This window comes from Sinohyriopsis cumingii, unplaced genomic scaffold (genome assembly GCF_028554795.1).
Source record: "Sinohyriopsis cumingii isolate HCF-2022 unplaced genomic scaffold, ASM2855479v2 utg000229l, whole genome shotgun sequence".
NCBI classification, from domain to species: Eukaryota; Metazoa; Mollusca; class Bivalvia; order Unionida; family Unionidae; genus Sinohyriopsis; species Sinohyriopsis cumingii.
The window spans coordinates 6,495,917-6,513,914 of record NW_028315879.1 but is presented as its reverse complement, the minus strand read 5'-3'; the positions used below and the strand labels follow the sequence as shown (position 1 = coordinate 6,513,914).

The 17,998-nt window shown below is 36.2% G+C and overlaps 1 protein-coding gene across 1 annotated transcript; it reads right to left on the bottom strand.

The window, feature by feature from the left end:
* Positions 1-492: 492 nt before the first annotated feature.
* On the bottom strand, positions 493-12,203 carry LOC149774487 (perlucin-like protein). Its single transcript, XM_089945122.1, has 5 exons — positions 12,085-12,203; positions 10,689-10,777; positions 10,012-10,102; positions 8,633-8,843; positions 493-638 (listed from the first exon to the last, which is right to left on the bottom strand). The coding sequence occupies exons 1-5, from the start codon at positions 12,119-12,121 to the stop codon at positions 617-619; spliced, it is 450 nt and encodes a 149-aa protein (XP_089801248.1). The 5' UTR covers positions 12,122-12,203; the 3' UTR covers positions 493-616.
* Positions 12,204-17,998: the final 5,795 nt, after the last annotated feature.

Sequence of the window (17,998 nt, the reverse complement as noted above, 5' to 3'; positions counted from 1 at the left end):
CATGGGAAGAGTAGTGTTCTACTGGACTCGCGTCCAGCACCTTTGTCATCCAATTCGATATGTGAATATTGGCCTTAAAGTGAAGTTTCTATGTTGTCCGTTTGGATTTTTCTTCACATTTCTCTTAATCAATACGTGTCACACATGACTCCTTTCTTGATCCGGTACACTTGAATGGACCGTTTTTTTACCATATCATGTGTGTGTGTGTGTGTGTTTTATCCCTTTGACATTATCGATTTTACTTGCATACATGGTATCTATTTTCACTTACATAGCTCTAATTTGATGATAAGGAAGATGCTCTTTAAAAGAACACGCATTCAGAATATTCCTCACTCACTAAATTCAAGTTATCCTTCCTTATAGATTACGGAACACATTAAAGATGCATCAGCGGTTGTAAAGGGAACTTTGGTATAATTCTAAATCGATTGTAACAAGGTATTAATACATAACTTTATAGATATAAAAGTTGTCAATGAAATAAACTTACGCTTAACTCGTTTATTTAAAATCTGATCCTAGTAAATTACAGGGAAAATATATAACGGCAGCAAATTAAGTGTACTTTTGACTGACAACATTCGATGGATCCTGCTGTCTCGACTGGTCACTAACCAACTACTGGGTCCGGACTGCAAGAAAGAAGATATATTGTTGAGAACATATGGTCTTAAACAAAGTAACAGAAAACAGCAAAAACCAGCATTCTTTCCAATTTTCGACAAATAATTTATTTCTCCAGAATACGAAGTGAAATTTGAAAAATAGCTTTCAGTATTCTGATTTAAACCCCAAATAGTACTAAAATGTATATTACAAGTCCAAATGTAAGTAGTTTCAATGGAATTCCAGTGGTATTCCAAATAAGTTTCGATATTGAATGTGCTGATGTAACTTTGTTCTAAAATGAATTAAATTAATTTTTTGAATAATTTTATAAAATCCGATTATGAGGATCATAAGACAACTAGGTATGATGCGACATAAGACTATCCCTACAGGAAAACACTTATAGCACAAACAAACATACATGTATAACATAAACAAATATAGCAGACACGGGATATAGGGACCTCTAGCCAAGGTCACAAAACAAAAATAGGAGTGGGACTCCGAGTTAGGTGATAGAAACCTACTCGTAAGAACAAACCTATAGAATACACTAGGAAGTTAAAATACCCCGTCAAAAATTCATTAAATTTTTGAACGAAATTCTTTTTATAAAAACACATTGCAACATATCGGGGGAAATCAGTAACACATAAAAACATTTACTCTTTGGCTGGGGGGGGGGGATCTGTCTGGTGCCCCGAGAAACAAAAAAAAAAAAAAAAGAGATGTTACTTTGTCTCAAATATGATAATGTGCCAGTGGACTGGAGTGTGATGATGTGCTGACAGTCTTTTGATGTATCACAGTAACATAATCCAAAAATGTCTTTGCCTGAATTCACTATAATTCCAAATTAATGTTCCAGTCCATTATTATCGGGCGCTTTATAATTACAGTAAGTAATATTTTGAATAAAATAACACTGGACAACAAATTTTTACAAAAGTCATGTTACTGAAATAAAATTAGTCAATTCTTATCAATTTTTATGTGCTGAACACGAATATGACAGTCAAATTGCAAAATTGGCTCTAGTTTTTTTGTAATCTGCAAGAAATTAATGTTTACATAACGAAATGCATTCCAATAGTAAAAGGTCAACTGTAATAGCCTACCTATAAAAAATCAAGTCATTGACTACATCTTAGATTTCTTCGCCTGTCTCTTGTACAGCTGTTCGGGAGCATCTCTGAGGAGTGTCCAGCAGTAGTCAGCCAGCATTGTAGTGGACCATTTTCCCTGGTATCTTTGTTCCATTGTTGCGATATCTTGATGAAAACGTTCGCCGTGTTCATCACTAACAATACCACAGTTGCTAGGAAAGAAATCCAAATGGGAATGAAGGAAGTGAATCTTTAGAGACATATTGCAGCCAAGTTTCTTATACTTCATCAACATGTCTTCTACTAGTTCCTTATAGTTTTCTGCCCTAACATTTCCGAGGAAGTTTGTAGAAACTAGGCGAAAAGCATTCCATGCTTGTTTCGCGTCACCTTCCAGCAAATTGTTGAACCGGTCATCTTTGAAAAGCTCTCGAATCTGAGGACCCACAAAAACTCCCTCTTTAATCTTTGCTTCGCTGAGTCGAGGGAATTTTTCATGCAGGTATCGGAATGCTGGCAAAGTCCGGTCAATGGCTTTCACGAAGTTCTTCATCAAACCTAGTTTGATGTGAAGGGGTGGTAGCAAGATTTTCTGAGCCTCAACCAGAGCTGGGTGTTGGATATTCTTCTCTCCAATGGCTACATTCTGCCTGTGAGTCCATTCCTTCCTCATGTAGTGCATTTTCCTTGCTCGGCTATCCCACTCGCATAAGAAACACATGTATTTTGTATATCCTTGCTGCAGTCCCATTAAAAGGGCAACTACCTTCAAATCACCACAGAGGTGCCAGCTGTACTTGTTATACTCAATGGAATTCAGTAGCTGCCTTAAGTTATCGTATGTCTCTTTCATGTGGACAGCATACGCTACTGGAATAGATGGAAGAATGTTTCCATTGTGCAAAAGTACAGCCTTGAGACTCAGTTTCGAAGAGTCCACAAATAGTCTCCATTCTTGTGGGTCATGAGTGATTTTTAAAGCATTCATGAGGCCCTCAATATCGAACAGAATATCAGATTACTTTCCTTTCTGAAGAAAGGCTCCAATTGCTGGTGGCGCTTTCGATATGCAGTAATTGTGACATCTTCTTCTAGAAGATTCCATTGTTGGAGTCTTGATCCTAGCAATTCTGCCTTGTTCTTTGATAAGTCCAAATCACGAATCAGGTCATTTAGTTCTTCCTGTGTTATTCTGTGTGGGGTTGATGATGCACCACAGTGAAAATCTGGATCACTGCATGCTGATGGACCAGGAGAAGAACAGGTCGACTCACCTTTGTCTTCGTCAGATGAATCAAGAGAATATTCTGCTGGAGGTTCTGGAATAGGAAGTCCCTCACCATGTGGAACTGGTCTCAATGCAGACGGAATGTTTGGGTAGACTATTCTCGACTTCTTTCGCTTCGTTATTCCGCCGGAAAGAGGAGGAACCAAGCAGAAGTAACAGTCATTTAGGTGGTTGCTTGGCTCTCTCCACACCATTGGGACTGCAAACAGCATTGATGACCTTTTGCAATTCAACCACTGTGAAAGCTGTGTTGTACATGTAGCACAGCATATATGCGGAGCCCAAGGCTTGTCTTGGTCACCAACCTTGCATCCGAAGTAAAGATGATATGCCTTCTTCACTTGAGAATTGATACTTTTCTCCTGGTTGGCAAATGTCACTTCCCCACAAATATAGCAAAAATTGTCCGCGGTATTAACACACTTTCGAGGCATTACTGTTCTTTATTGTACGTAAATGGATAAAATAATAAGTTTTATGTAACAGTAGCTTGAACTGTCTCGCACAACGTCTAAAATATTTTAAATGCTGAACCTATCTGATTGGGCTTTATATAGTACACTGCTTACGTCAGCTTCAGCAGCCGCCTGGCATTAGTATAATAGGCCTACACATGTATAGTACACTGCTGATGTCAACTTACTTCAGCAGCCGCATGGCATTAGTATTGCATTGCATCAGAAAATGATGCAATCAACTGTGGATGATGTGAGCATGATGGTATTATGCAATGTTACATCATTATTCCGGATGTTGCTGCAGTCCTACTGGAGAAATTTACACAGTGAAACATAGAAAATGAGGTATATGAATATCTTCAAAACGAGAGCCAATACAAATTTTTCACGGTTATATTCGTGTTCGGCACACCAAAATACTACAGATTAGGGCCTTTTCAAGTCAGTAATGATTTCACTGTTGACCAGTGTAATCAGCCCCCAAAAAACTCAATTTGACAATAAGAATGATTCTGTTTCAGATGTTAAGGCAATAATGAACACTTTTTTAAGGAAACAACATTATTATATAAGAAGCTCAGACAGGGTAATTGAATCGGTATGTATGCCAGTCTCTTTTATTAAACATTCAACGTTGTCAACAGGTATTCCCAAGCGGAATTCTGATATTTTATACTCAGACCCAAACAAACATTTTTACCCAGATTGATAATGATCTGAAAATATAACCCACGTTATATATATATATATATATATATATATATATATATATATATATATATATATATATATACAGAGAAAGAGACAGAGAGACAGAGAGACAGACAGAGAAAGATAGAGAGAGATTTGCATGTGCAAATTTCAAAAATCTTTTTCATTGTCATTTCTCTAAAACAAATATGTACAACAATTTTAACAGCAACTATGGTTCCTGAGAGTTTTCTGAATATCTATAAGCAACGATCTAAGTTACAATAATTGCAAATATCTTGTCACACTGTTTCATGGTTCAGAATTTACAGTGTTAAGGATGCATTACTAAATTTTTGAAAACATGATCACATTTTAAAATCATCTTACAATACACAGAGGTAGGAAAGAGATTTAACGTCCACACTCGCCGATCCTTTTGTCAGTAAAAACTTGTATCACTGGCATTCAAAAATATGCGACATTTATGTTCATAAAAACCACATCCTCCTGAATTTGTACACCAAAGGTGTATGTTGTTGAAAGATTCCATGAAAATACTTGTGTTAAATCCTTAACTGTTAGTACGAAGCGAAGAAATGTTGACGACGATACCCTATTTGTGCTTTGTATAACTTACGCTCACCCTCCAAACATAGTACGTATTTTACTATACAGCATGTATAGCTAAAATATAACTTTTGAGATTTTAAACTTATTGTAAAGAAATAGTTCTCAATGAATTCATGCATTATTTATACAAAATAGGCCCAAGCGGTTTTTCGTTTATAGTTATTTTATTGTAGCTATTATCAGCAAGAAAAAAATGAATAAATCATTCAGTAATCAAAATACTATTAGTGGGAAAGCAATTCTTTGATAGAAATGGAAACAACCTATATGGGTGACACTCTACAATTTCCCCATTTTGCATGGGTTACATTTGTAAAGAAAATGATTGTCCCAGGTTTTTCGTACTGGTTGTAATGTATATCTAAAAATGACCTTGTCTTTCTTAATTATTTTCAAAGCAACATTCAATTCCTTTATATTGGTGTGTAATTGATGGGTGTATTTTGGGTGACAAAGTATACAGCTTGGACATGCTTCAGATGTGCATCGGTCTAACAACTGCTAGTCTTTTTGCTAATTTTGGCTTCCTGGACTTCAGAATTAAATTGTAAACAATACAAATATCCCATAATTTTTTTGCATTTTATAAATTTGGTAATTCCTTCATTTCACATTCAGAAACTGGTAGTGTCTAATCTGGCAAAAAAATAATATTCCCTGTTTTAATAATTGCTGAAGATAGTATATTTTAGGCGAATTAAGGCTGATAGTTTTAGCACATGGGAGCAGTCCTTTTGGTCAGCTGTGTGCATACATCGTAAACAGTATCCATAAGTCCAATATTTAATGAATGTTTATGAAATGAAAGTAACGTAGAGGTATGCCAAGATTATCTCCAATCAGGGCCTGCCCTACCATATAGGCAAACTAGGCAGCCGCCTAGGGCTCTGATTTCACTGGTCAACAGTGAAATCATTACTGACTTGAAAAGGCCCTAATCTGTAGTATTTTGGTGTGCCGAACACGAATATAACCGTGAAAAATTTGTATTGGCTCTCGTTTTGAAGATATTCATATACCTCATTTTCTATGTTTCACTGTGTAAATTTCTCCAGTAGGACTGCAGCAACATCCGGAATAATGATGTAACATTGCATAATACCATCATGCTCACATCATCCACAGTTGATTGCATCATTTTCTGATGCAATGCAATACTAATGCCATGCGGCTGCTGAAGTAAGTTGACGTCAGCAGTGTACTATACATGTGTAGGCCTATTATACTAATGCCAGGCGGCTGCTGAAGCTGACGTAAGCAGTGTACTATATAAAGCCCAATCAGATAGGTTCAGCATTTAAAATATTTTAGACGTTGTGCGAGACAGTTCAAGCTACTGTTACATAAAACTTATTATTTTATCCATTTATGTACAATAAAGAACAGTAATGCCTCGAAAGTGTGTTAATACCGCGGACAATTTTTGCTATATTTGTGGGGAAGTGACATTTGCCAACCAGAAGAAAAGTATCAATTCTCAAGTGAAGAAGGCATGTCATCTTTACTTCGGATGCAAGGTTGGTGACCAAGACAAGCCTTGGGCTCCGCATATATGCTGTGCTACATGTACAACACAGCTTTCACAGTGGTTGAATTGCAAAAGGTCATCAATGCTGTTTGCAGTCCCAGTGGTGTGGAGAGAGCCAAGCAACCACCTAAATGACTGTTACTTCTGCTTGGTTCCTCCTCTTTCCGGCGGAATAACGAAGCGAAAGAAGTCGAGAATAGTCTACCCAAACATTCCGTCTGCATTGAGACCAGTTCCACATGGTGAGGGACTTCCTATTCCAGAACCTCCAGCAGAATATTCTCTTGATTCATCTGACGAAGACAAAGGTGAGTCGACCTGTTCTTCTCCTGGTCCATCAGCATGCAGTGATCCAGATTTTCACTGTGGTGCATCATCAACCCCACACAGAATAACACAGGAAGAACTAAATGACCTGATTCGTGATTTGGACTTATCAAAGAACAAGGCAGAATTGCTAGGATCAAGACTCCAACAATGGAATCTTCTAGAAGAAGATGTCACAATTACTGCATATCGAAAGCGCCACCAGCAATTGGAGCCTTTCTTCAGAAAGGAAAGTAATCTGATATTCTGTTCCGATATTGAGGGCCTCATGAATGCTTTAAAAATCACTCATGACCCACAAGAATGGAGACTATTTGTGGACTCTTCGAAACTGAGTCTCAAGGCTGTGCTTTTGCACAATGGAAACATTCTTCCATCTATTCCAGTAGCGTATGCTGTCCACATGAAAGAGACATACGATAACTTAAGGCAGCTACTGAATTCCATTGAGTATAACAAGTACAGCTGGCACCTCTGTGGTGATTTGAAGGTAGTTGCCCTTTTAATGGGACTGCAGCAAGGATATACAAAATACATGTGTTTCTTATGCGAGTGGGATAGCCGAGCAAGGGAAATGCACTACATGAGGAAGGAATGGACTCACAGGCAGAATGTAGCCATTGGAGAGAAGAATATCCAACACCCAGCTCTGGTTGAGGCTCAGAAAATCTTGCTACCACCCCTTCACATCAAACTAGGTTTGATGAAGAACTTCGTGAAAGCCATTGACCGGACTTTGCCAGCATTCCGATACCTGCATGAAAAATTCCCTCGACTCAGCGAAGCAAAGATTAAAGAGGGAGTTTTTGTGGGTCCTCAGATTCGAGAGCTTTTCAAAGATGACCGGTTCAACAACTTGCTGGAAGGTGACGCGAAACAAGCATGGAATGCTTTTCGCCTAGTTTCTACAAACTTCCTCGGAAATGTTAGGGCAGAAAACTATAAGGAACTAGTAGAAGACATGTTGATGAAGTATAAGAAACTTGGCTGCAATATGTCTCTAAAGATTCACTTCCTTCATTCCCATTTGGATTTCTTTCCTAGCAACTGTGGTATTGTTAGTGATGAACACGGCGAACGTTTTCATCAAGATATCGCAACAATGGAACAAAGATACCAGGGAAAATGGTCCACTACAATGCTGGCTGACTACTGCTGGACACTCCTCAGAGATGCTCCCGAACAGCTGTACAAGAGACAGGCGAAGAAATCTAAGATGTAGTCAATGACTTGATTTTTTATAGGTAGGCTATTACAGTTGACCTTTTACTATTGGAATTCATTTCGTTATGTAAACATTAATTTCTTGCAGATTACAAAAAAACTAGAGCCAATTTTGCAATTTGACTGTCATATTCGTGTTCAGCACATAAAAATTGATAAGAATTGACTAATTTTATTTCAGTAACATGACTTTTGTAAAAATTTGTTGTCCAGTGTTTCAGGAGGCGCATTTTTTTAAAAAAAAATATTGTTTATAAATTTTGAAATTGATATTTTCGGGGGGGGGGGGGGAGCGCCAGAATCTAACCTTGCCTAGGGCGCCAGATAGTCTGGCCGGGTCAAACGCCGGCCCTGTCTCCAATGTAAATGTTGCAAATGAAAACAACTCCATGTCCCTCTATCCGAAGTTCATATCATCGGTAGAGTGTCTTCATGATGAAAACGGTCAGTTTACTAAAGCTATTAAATTTCTGGAAGTTTCAGTATTTTTCGAATACTTTTGTTCTTAGTATTTATTTATTTAAATTGTTTCTTTTTCGATGAGTTTTCATATTTTATTTGATAGAAGCAAGATTTCGTAATTAATCAAAATAATGTGAACTCATACGTATGTGTGACATCTCATATCTGACGATAACATGGATAAATTATATCTTTTGAGATGTTCAGTAAATTTTTATTTCTCACCAGAGAACAGCATTAAGCCGTCCATATCAACTTTGCAAGTGTCATTATCATATTACATCTGGAACATCAGACCCACCTAAACTCTGACTCGCAAATGTATTGACTCAGATCGGAACACGCTCTGTCGTTCCAATACTTGTTATACCAGATTTCCACGCAATTTTCGTTTCTAACGTGATTATCCGGTTGCCCTGGATACCAGTTAGCGAAAATAACTTGTGTCATGCTGGTCATCCATGTAAATTCTCCCTCCACAAGAACATCCGAGGCTCCAACCCAAAACCTATCTGTTAAGTTAGAAAAATCGTTTTCAATTAAATCCCAGGACTGAATGCTCAAAAAATATATTGCTAATAACAAATGATTTGTAAATTTAAATGCATGCAGTTATTATAGTAAGCAAGTGATGAACGATTTAAAATGTATTTTGTGTGTGTTTTCTGATAGTTTCCTTTTTAATATTATTATATCTGAGTAATAAGCTAGATAAACCCAAACCGAAATGCGTCCTCATTATATATGCAAAGTACTAACTTATAGGAACTTGGTTTAATAAGACTAACAGCAAGTTAATAGTAAGTGCAATGTTTGCAACGATAATAGGCTGCCATTGTGTACTGTAATTCAACATAAACTGGTTCTACTAAAATGTTCTAGTTTATATGTATACTTTATTGATACTTTCAATACCATTTGTGAAATAAAATGAAAAACTAACCAACCAGTCTGCCGAAAATGACACGATTGTCATTATTAGTCTTTGTAAAAATTAGCGAACACAGTTTAGTCGCACTGAACCGAGTATCAGCAAGTAATTCCTTTATGAAGAGAATGAGTGTTTTATGTGAATTTCTACAATTTGTTCCTTCATGAATAGAATTAGTGGTCTATTTGAGTTTCTGCATGTAATTACTTTGTGAATAGAATGAGTGTTTGATTTGAGTGTCTACAAGTTATTATTTTATTAATAAAGTGTGTGTGTGTGTGTGTGTGTGTGTGTGTGTGTGTGTGTGTGTGATTTGGATTCTTAATGTAGCTTTAAAAAGTTTTTATTTATATCGCTACGATGTCTGCAGTGTGACAGTTTATAGTCATGTAGCATGATGTCCCACCTGGTCACATTATCCTGACACTAAGCCGCGACCAGTCCTAACACTAACATCCTAAGCGAAGCAGCTGTTAGTACCATTTTTGTAAGTCTTTGGTATGACTCGACCAGGGATCGAACCCACGACCTCCCGCATCCAAGGCGGGTGCTTTAACCACTAGGTCACCGGAGCGGTTTTAATAGAGTGATTGTTCTATTTGAATTTCTACAGATTATTACTTTATGAATTGAGTGCAGTCTTTTATGGCACTCCCTAAACCAGAAATACACCATATAAAGTGTTTTACACTTCAAGTTTATCAAGCCCAGGAAAAACTTAAATGTGTCGCAGATAAAACTGTGTTTACCATTCAGCTGATTAACTTGATCTACGATGTACTTTTCCTCTGACGCCGTGTTAATCTCTATCAGGTGACCTCCAAGAATTTTGCAGAAAGTCTAAAGAAGAAACAAAAAGACCACAATTGGGCCATGTGTAAGTTTTGCTTCTTTCGATTCATATTCAAATATAATCCATCAATATATCTCAGTAAGTTTCGTGGCGAAATTAATATTTTATGGAGGTATTGGACGCAAGCCAGCATGACATGAGATAGATAAAGAGATAGGAAGAGGGGTGTAGGTGGGCACAGAGAGAGGGACATTTCTGGTGTAGGTGGACACAACCCCACCACACCTCCGAAACGAAAGAAAAAAGAAAAAAGCTAGTTTGAGATAAAGTCATATCCTGTGCCAAAACATAATTGTCTCTGATTTGGCTAGGTATTACGCCCGCATTTATCAGATACAGTGAAACAGTATCAATTTTGTTTTTGTTCTGATAATTATTCATTCTGTCGCATTCTTGTCAATATTCATGTGCTTCTTCCCCCGAGAAAGTCGTTCAGGGTCATACTTCGGACAATCCTGTATTCTCGGCGTAGTTCTATTCTTTTCGTCATTTGTGTGATTACGTATGTGTGTGTTGTGTGCATGAGCAGAAGACAGCGGTGTTTTAATAATATTAAACAATAATCAGGCTCACGAACGCATCCGCCCAGCTTTCTTGATCGTGACTGAAGTGATAGCAAGAGTCTTCGTGCTGAGTCCAGCCGATCGGACACGCACCTACAGCTGCAAAGGAATCAAATAATCAGCACTGCTTTACATTTCTCTTGAAAACCCATATAAGAAAATACCGGTGTAATGGTTGAAAATATTTCATGTTTTTAAAAAAATGAATCATACTTTTATGAATAAATTACATTACGAATAGTAAATAGATACATGGATAGTATGATATATATATATATATATATATATATATATATATATATATATATATATATATATATATATATATATATATATATATATATATATATATATATAACTATTTAGATAGCTAGAATGAAAGATTGCTACATACATCAATAAATGGCACGAGAGTTTGCTATATAAATAAATAAGTAGATAGTATGAGAGATTGCTGTATACAAATATGGTAAATAGATAGATAGTGTGTGTGTGTGTGTGTGTGTGTTCGCGTACGTTTGGTTTGATAGTAGATATTGTGGTTATTTTCTTCCTCTTCTGTGTTGATAGTTGATAGTGTGTGTGTGTGTGTGTGTGTGTGTGTGTGTGTGTGTGTGTGTGATTTGTAGCATGATGCCCCACCCATTCTCATTATCCTGACACCAGGCCGATTAGTCCTAACACTAACCTCTTAATGCTGAGCTCCAAGCAAGGCAGCTGTTAGTACCATTTTGTAAGTCTTTGGTATGACTCGGTCGGGGATTGAACCCACGACCTCCCGCATCCGAGGCGGGGGCGCTCTAACCACTAGGCCACCGAAGCGGTGCTAGATAATATGACGCACACACACACACACACACACACACACACACACACACACACATATATATATATATATATATATATATATATATATATATATATATATATATATATATATATATATATATATATATATATATATATATATATATATATATATATATATATATATATAGTTATATGCATATATATATATTGAAAGACAGACACTTACAATACATTTTTATATCGAAGTACAATATTCATGTATGTTTACGTTGCATGCATAATTTATAAAGTCTGTATAAATGATATGAGTGCAGTTCATAAGTACATTTCAATAGTGAACTTCTATAATAATTAATATGAAATATTACTAGTGCCTGCATATACATACATACATACATACATACATACATACATACATACATACATACATACATACATACATACATACATGCATGCATACATACTATATGAAATTATGATTTATGATAAAGTCAAAACATTTCTCTATTATGCATATTGTAACAGTTAACATTTCCAATTAAAACCTCTCAATATAATTAAATATTACTTCAAAGAAATGTGTGCAGTGTCCTTACCTGTTACCAGAACACACAGGAATAAAATAATAGTCATGATGTTAGATCACACTATCACTGTCGGCATCACAAGTATATTAGACATAAATGCATCGTTTAAATGTCATAGACAGTTTGTGATAACCTTACATGTTGCCCTTCTATCATTGCATCGTTAATATTGCTCTCACACCGATAACCCCCTGCATTCTACTAGCTCTGGAAATGTCATTTGGGAGATATTCGTTTCTGTTGTACCTTCAGTACAAAAAAGGACTGACTTCGCAACTTTTCTTTTTAGTTTAAATTTACTAGACGGTTATATGCGATTCTCGCAAGTTTAAAGAAATAATGATAATTCATGTACAAGACAAAATATGGTGTGTGTGTGTGTGTGTGTGTGTGTGTGTGTGTGTGTGAAGGCACTGTGACGAAAATCTGTATAACCTGGGAAATCCTTCCGTATGGGTCAGGCAACACGCACGGAGCGTTTCTAGCTTAGTGTATTCGTTGTATATGACAACGACAGCATCGTACCATCCAGTGAATTTTTACATTTATTTATGGTAGGGTCTCGCTTAAGCTTTTTTATTAATGTAATGTTGCGTAAGGCATTGCATATCGCGTCCCAATTTTAAGTCTTATTAAAGAACAGTCACTTGTTTTTACTTTTTATTTCATTGCTGTATTATTATGTGCGGCGAATTTTTGTAGGGACTTATATCTAATATCATGCACATATCATTCGCATACAAGGTGTTCGGTGTTTTCATTTAATCCATACACATATCATTAGCATACAAGGTGTTCGGTCGGTGTTTTCATTTAATCCATACACATATCATTAGCATACAAGGTGTTCGGTCGGTGTTTTCATTTAATTCATACACACATCATTAGCATACAAGGTGTTCGGTGTTTTCATTTAATCCATACACATATCATTAGCATACAAGGTATTCGGTCGGTGTTTTCATTTAATCCATACACACATCATTAGCATACAAGGTGTTCGGTGTTTTCATTTAATCCATACACATATCATTAGCATACAAGGTGTTCGGTCGGTGTTTTCATTTAGTCCATACACACATCATTAGCATACAAGGTGTTCGGTGTTTTCATTTAATCCATACACATATCATTAGCATACAAGGTGTTCGGTCGGTGTTTTCATTTAATCCATACACACATCATTAGCATACAAGGTGTTCGGTGTTTTCATTTAATCCATACACATATCATTAGCATACAAGGTGTTCGGTCGGTGTTTTCATTTAATCATACACATATCATTAGCATACAAGGTGTTGGTCGGTGTTTTCGTTTAATCGATACACATTCGGTTTCTATCCTGTTACAATCATCGATGCAATTCTTGTTAGTTACTGTGTAAAAGCATTTGTTTTGGTTGTGAAAATGTCAGCATGTGTATGTATCGTTGATTCACAACAAGCACAACTTGCAGACCTGTGTGATTTATATGTTCCGATAATTAATTAATATGTTGGTTTTAATATCAGCGATAGCTTACCCATAGCTTTCTTTGTGGTGCCCAACAACAAAAAATAATATAAAAAAAATCGTCCGTTTAATATTCTTACATCCTCCCTTAGAGTGAGGAATTGTCAGTATGTTAACAATACCTCCAGAAGCTCGTTTGTCCATGCTATATTATGTGCAAAACAAGCACAGTTAGCTTATCTTTTCAAGGATGTTGGTGTGATCAGTCCTGTGCCAACCGCAACTGGAACCTGGTCTCTTCATAAATTATGTCTAGTGGTTTTACGTTATCCGTTTGATTGTATTCCCAAGTATTTATGTGGTAACCATGTCCCTCCAGTTTCGGTTCCTCCAGGGACTTGGGGTTACTTCGTTTACATCGGCATGGGTCGGATACACTTTCTATCAAAGTCATTTTATAAATAGGCAACGTTAAATTATTTATGCAAGAAATAACGACAGCGTGCTCACTAAACGCTGTGTGCTCTTCAGTTTAGATTGATACCGCAATAGCCACGTCGTATACAGTATCCATTCTAGATATTTAATTCAACGCGTTGAATTTTGTTCCCATTGTTACTATATGTATTTATACTTCCAGTTCTCAATAAAATTGTATAAAACAACGAGAACTCTCCTTCTTACAAGGAAAAAGACTGGTAAATTTATGTTACGGTTTACTACGGCTATATAAATCACATGAATGCACTCCGTACGCACAATATATAAAAAAGTTGAGTTCTACGTGACGTTGGAAATATTGTAATTTGGGGAAAGTGTGGCCATAAGAGGTCTTCCTGGGGCATACATCCAGAATTTATTAAATGTTCCTAATGTACAAGGGCAAATCGTACATTTTGTAAATCATGTCAGCAGAAAGCTAGGGGACTTCTGACTTTTGGATCTTGCCCTCATTACAGCGCGATGCTGCAGTTTTTGTCCCGCCATCCCCTTATCCTCGGGTGGAAACCATTCGGAAAGCTAGATGCGTCACTTCTTCCAGGACTAACATACGTTATCGTCTCTCTCCAGCTCTTGCCACTCTTTCAGCCCCTCCTCGCCGTGTTGCAGTAGGGGATGTATCGCAGAGTGTTCCTATATCCATCTTCACTTCCCAAGGATTAGTGATTCCTACACTCTTCAGCCCAGAGTGTCCTCGATAATGCTGTCTCCGTTGTGAAACACTCTAACGAGTTTGACATGGAAGAAGCACAAGGGACGTCTGCTCTTTCGCCTACTACTACATCTTTGCTATATATGTAAAAGGAGGTATGATCTTTGACAAGGAAATACATGAATTATACCGCCTATTACCCTCTGACCTGTGCCCGGCAAGAAAACGATAGGTAAACAATAGCCATGGGTAAGTATTGGATAATTAACATTAGTTTTACCAGCCCCACCCCAAAAAAAACAACTACAAAATTGCAATTCTTGGAATATGCATGAAAATGTATGACCTTTCGGCTCAGGGACGAAACGATGGTGAACGCCTATGGATTCGGTGAACCAAAAGAACTTTGTAACCATCGCCCAACAAGACATTCAATTTTTATTGATATATAGAAAAAATAAATTGCACGAGGACAAACAAGAATATCTCACCGCTCAGGTTAAAGTTCAAGTTACCCCCACAGCACACCATTCAAGAAAATCAGGAATCAAGGTATCTGGATTCGTTGACAGCATCATAAGTACTAAACAAATAATGTGTTTAATCTTTTACCGAATGTATAATCACAGAGTTACCTTCTTCACATGTAACACTTGTTTTATTACAAACTTCTTTTCATATCAGATATATAAAATTTAGCTACCTGATTTAATTGAAATTCTAACTTGACAATTATAAGAAACGTTTGAACATATTTTACTGCATCAATTTATAGTTGGAAATTAGAGGAGATAAAATACAGAAGGCAAAGAATTAGGACGAAATTCAATGGTGTATAAAGTTCTTCTCATGTAACGATACAAAAAGTGTAAATATTTATGAACATATGCTGGATGATGTTAAGTTTTAATGACAAAAAATAACTTAATTATCTAATAGTTTAGGTAAAGAGTATCTTGGTTAAACATTAGCATTTTGCCAAGATGTATAAAGCAGAAAGATAAACAAGGAGGGTAGCCGAAAGACGTTAATAAAGAATAGAAGGAAGGAAAATTTGTCAATTAAAATGTGTCAAACATTGTACAGAAGGTTGAGAAAAAAGGGAGATCAGAAAAAGGTGAATGGACAAGACTAAGTGTTCGGGAACAAAAGTGCGATATTAAAAGTGAACAGTGCTTCCTTCGCGGAGTCGATGGCGAAATCGGTTGGAAAAGTACGGAAAATTGCTGTTTATAGCTGTTCGTGACCCGTGGAAGTGCATGCGGATAGTACAGTGTGCGCTCGTGTAAATCTTTTTAACATTTCCTTAAATTTACGAACGGCATAGAAAAAACGAATGTGTACTTCATACTAAAACGTTGTATTACTATACAAGAAGGTAGTTAAGAATAATTTATCACATCGTGTTAGGGATTGAAACAATTCGATGCCTTCTTCGTGGTAAGAAACGCAAGTAAAAATAAGATTTATGTACGTTCAACACATCCACATCTACCAATCTGTGATCCGATTATAGTCTTTGTACATAAATGTTGTTTAGGCAAACTGCAATGTGTTCTAAAACATATACGAAAAATTTTAAATTTACTTCAACGCCAATAAAAGTGTCTGGAACAAAAGTGTCGCGGGCATTTATGTGCTTTTAAAGTTGCTAATGGAGACCGTTTGACGTGTCTCAGTAGATAATGTATTCATTCTCGAATGGCCAAAATTCTAGTATATTCTAACTAGAAAATGTGTACATTACGTAGGTCAATGCGAGTAATATAAAAACTTGTTAGGGAATCAGTGATATGGGAAAGAGATAGCTTGAACTAGCTGTCATTTTTATACAAAAGTATAAGCTTGTCTTTTGTTTTCCTGAATTAAATATGCTTGATATATTTATTTAATAGATACATTTCTGGCTGCCTCATTATGCATTTTTACGAGTTCTCTTTTCTAGAGTAATTTGTAGTTGTCCTACACAACATTACCATATTCCAAAACTATTCATCTAAAGGACGTAAATATAATTTATAGATTTCCTGTCAAGTTGAAATTTGAGGCTACGCATTACAATGATTCTTGACCATGCCTTTTCCACTGCATACTTTGTTGGTGCCATGAGCAATCATTTGAGAGCAAAATTCCGAGATGCTTGTGCACTTCAATTTCTTTAATTCTTTGGTTGAACATCCATAGTGGTGGATGGAAGGGTTTTCTGTGAAATTAGTGGACCGCTTAATACATTGGTAAATGGAAAATTCATCACACAGTGATTTCATTTCATGATCGGAGAGTGTTTGATATTTAGCACAATGAATGTAATGTCACCTGTTGAGATTATGTCTCTATTCCAAGTCTCAGTAGCAAGGTATCATTGAAGAATACTTTTTTTTTTTATTAACCCCGTAATAGGTTGACCAATGGGTCGGGGAACCATCCCAGGGTCACCTTACAATCAAACATTTCTGGTTATTAGATAATCTAGGGATAATAAATATAATCTACAGAGAAAGTAAAAAAGAAAACACACACACACACACACACACACATTCATATACACATGCATATGGCACACAATCTAGGTGACATGGCCTTTGTGATATTACAATATTTTGTTCCTGTTTACCATCAAGTCAGAGACAAGTTAAATGTTCATTGTTGAGGTCCATTTTTGAAGAAATTGGTCCTCTTTTTTATTTACCTTAGCAGTGTATTTTTCAATGTTCTTATGCATTGCAACTATTTGCTTAAAAGCAAAAATAGAAGGATTTTTCATATTGAATCTGCAAGTATAAATATAATATTTTGTCAAAATAAGCAGAAAATTACCCAAACTGTCCAGTTGTTCACTTCCTAAAAATGTTTCTTTTTTGGACATGTATGTTAATATGTTAATTCTTTTAAGAAAATCATTAGTAGCGATTATTCTATGGATTAATTTAAAGTTAAAAGAGACCAACTTGGTATCCTTGGTAAAGCATTTTGCCCGGCTATATATATCAGACCACTCCTCACTACTTATATTTTTATTAAATACTTGCATCCAAGTTTCTTGCTTCGCAGTGTGTTGCCTTTTAGCTTCCTGTAAAAGATCTTTGTAAACAAACTTGAGTGAATCTTGTTTTCACAAGTTCGTTATTTTATCCTCCTGCTTATCAAAATTATTATGTACTAGGTGATTTTTTATGGCATCTTTCCATGCTTTAGGAATTCTGGATATTAAGGAGAAGTATTTCAAGAAATCATCGCTTCCAGTTTGTTGTTTTATTATCTCAAAAGGTATTAAATTACCGTGATCATCTACTAGATCGTTCAGAATGTCAAAACCAG

What these genes read in the sequence shown, in the direction of transcription:
- LOC149774487 (XM_089945122.1), bottom strand. Translation starts at nt 12,121, where the DNA reads ATGACTATTATTTTATTCCTGTGTGTTCTGGTAACAG. An exon ending in TCAAGTTAATCAGCTGAATG is followed by an intron (nt 8,844 to 10,011) that starts GTAAACACAGTT and finishes CTAACTTAACAG; the next exon opens with ATAGGTTTTGGGTTGGAGCC. An exon ending in ATTTGCGAGTCAGAGTTTAG is followed by an intron (nt 639 to 8,632) that starts GTGGGTCTGATG and finishes TCTTTCTTGCAG; the next exon opens with TCCGGACCCAGTAGTTGGTT.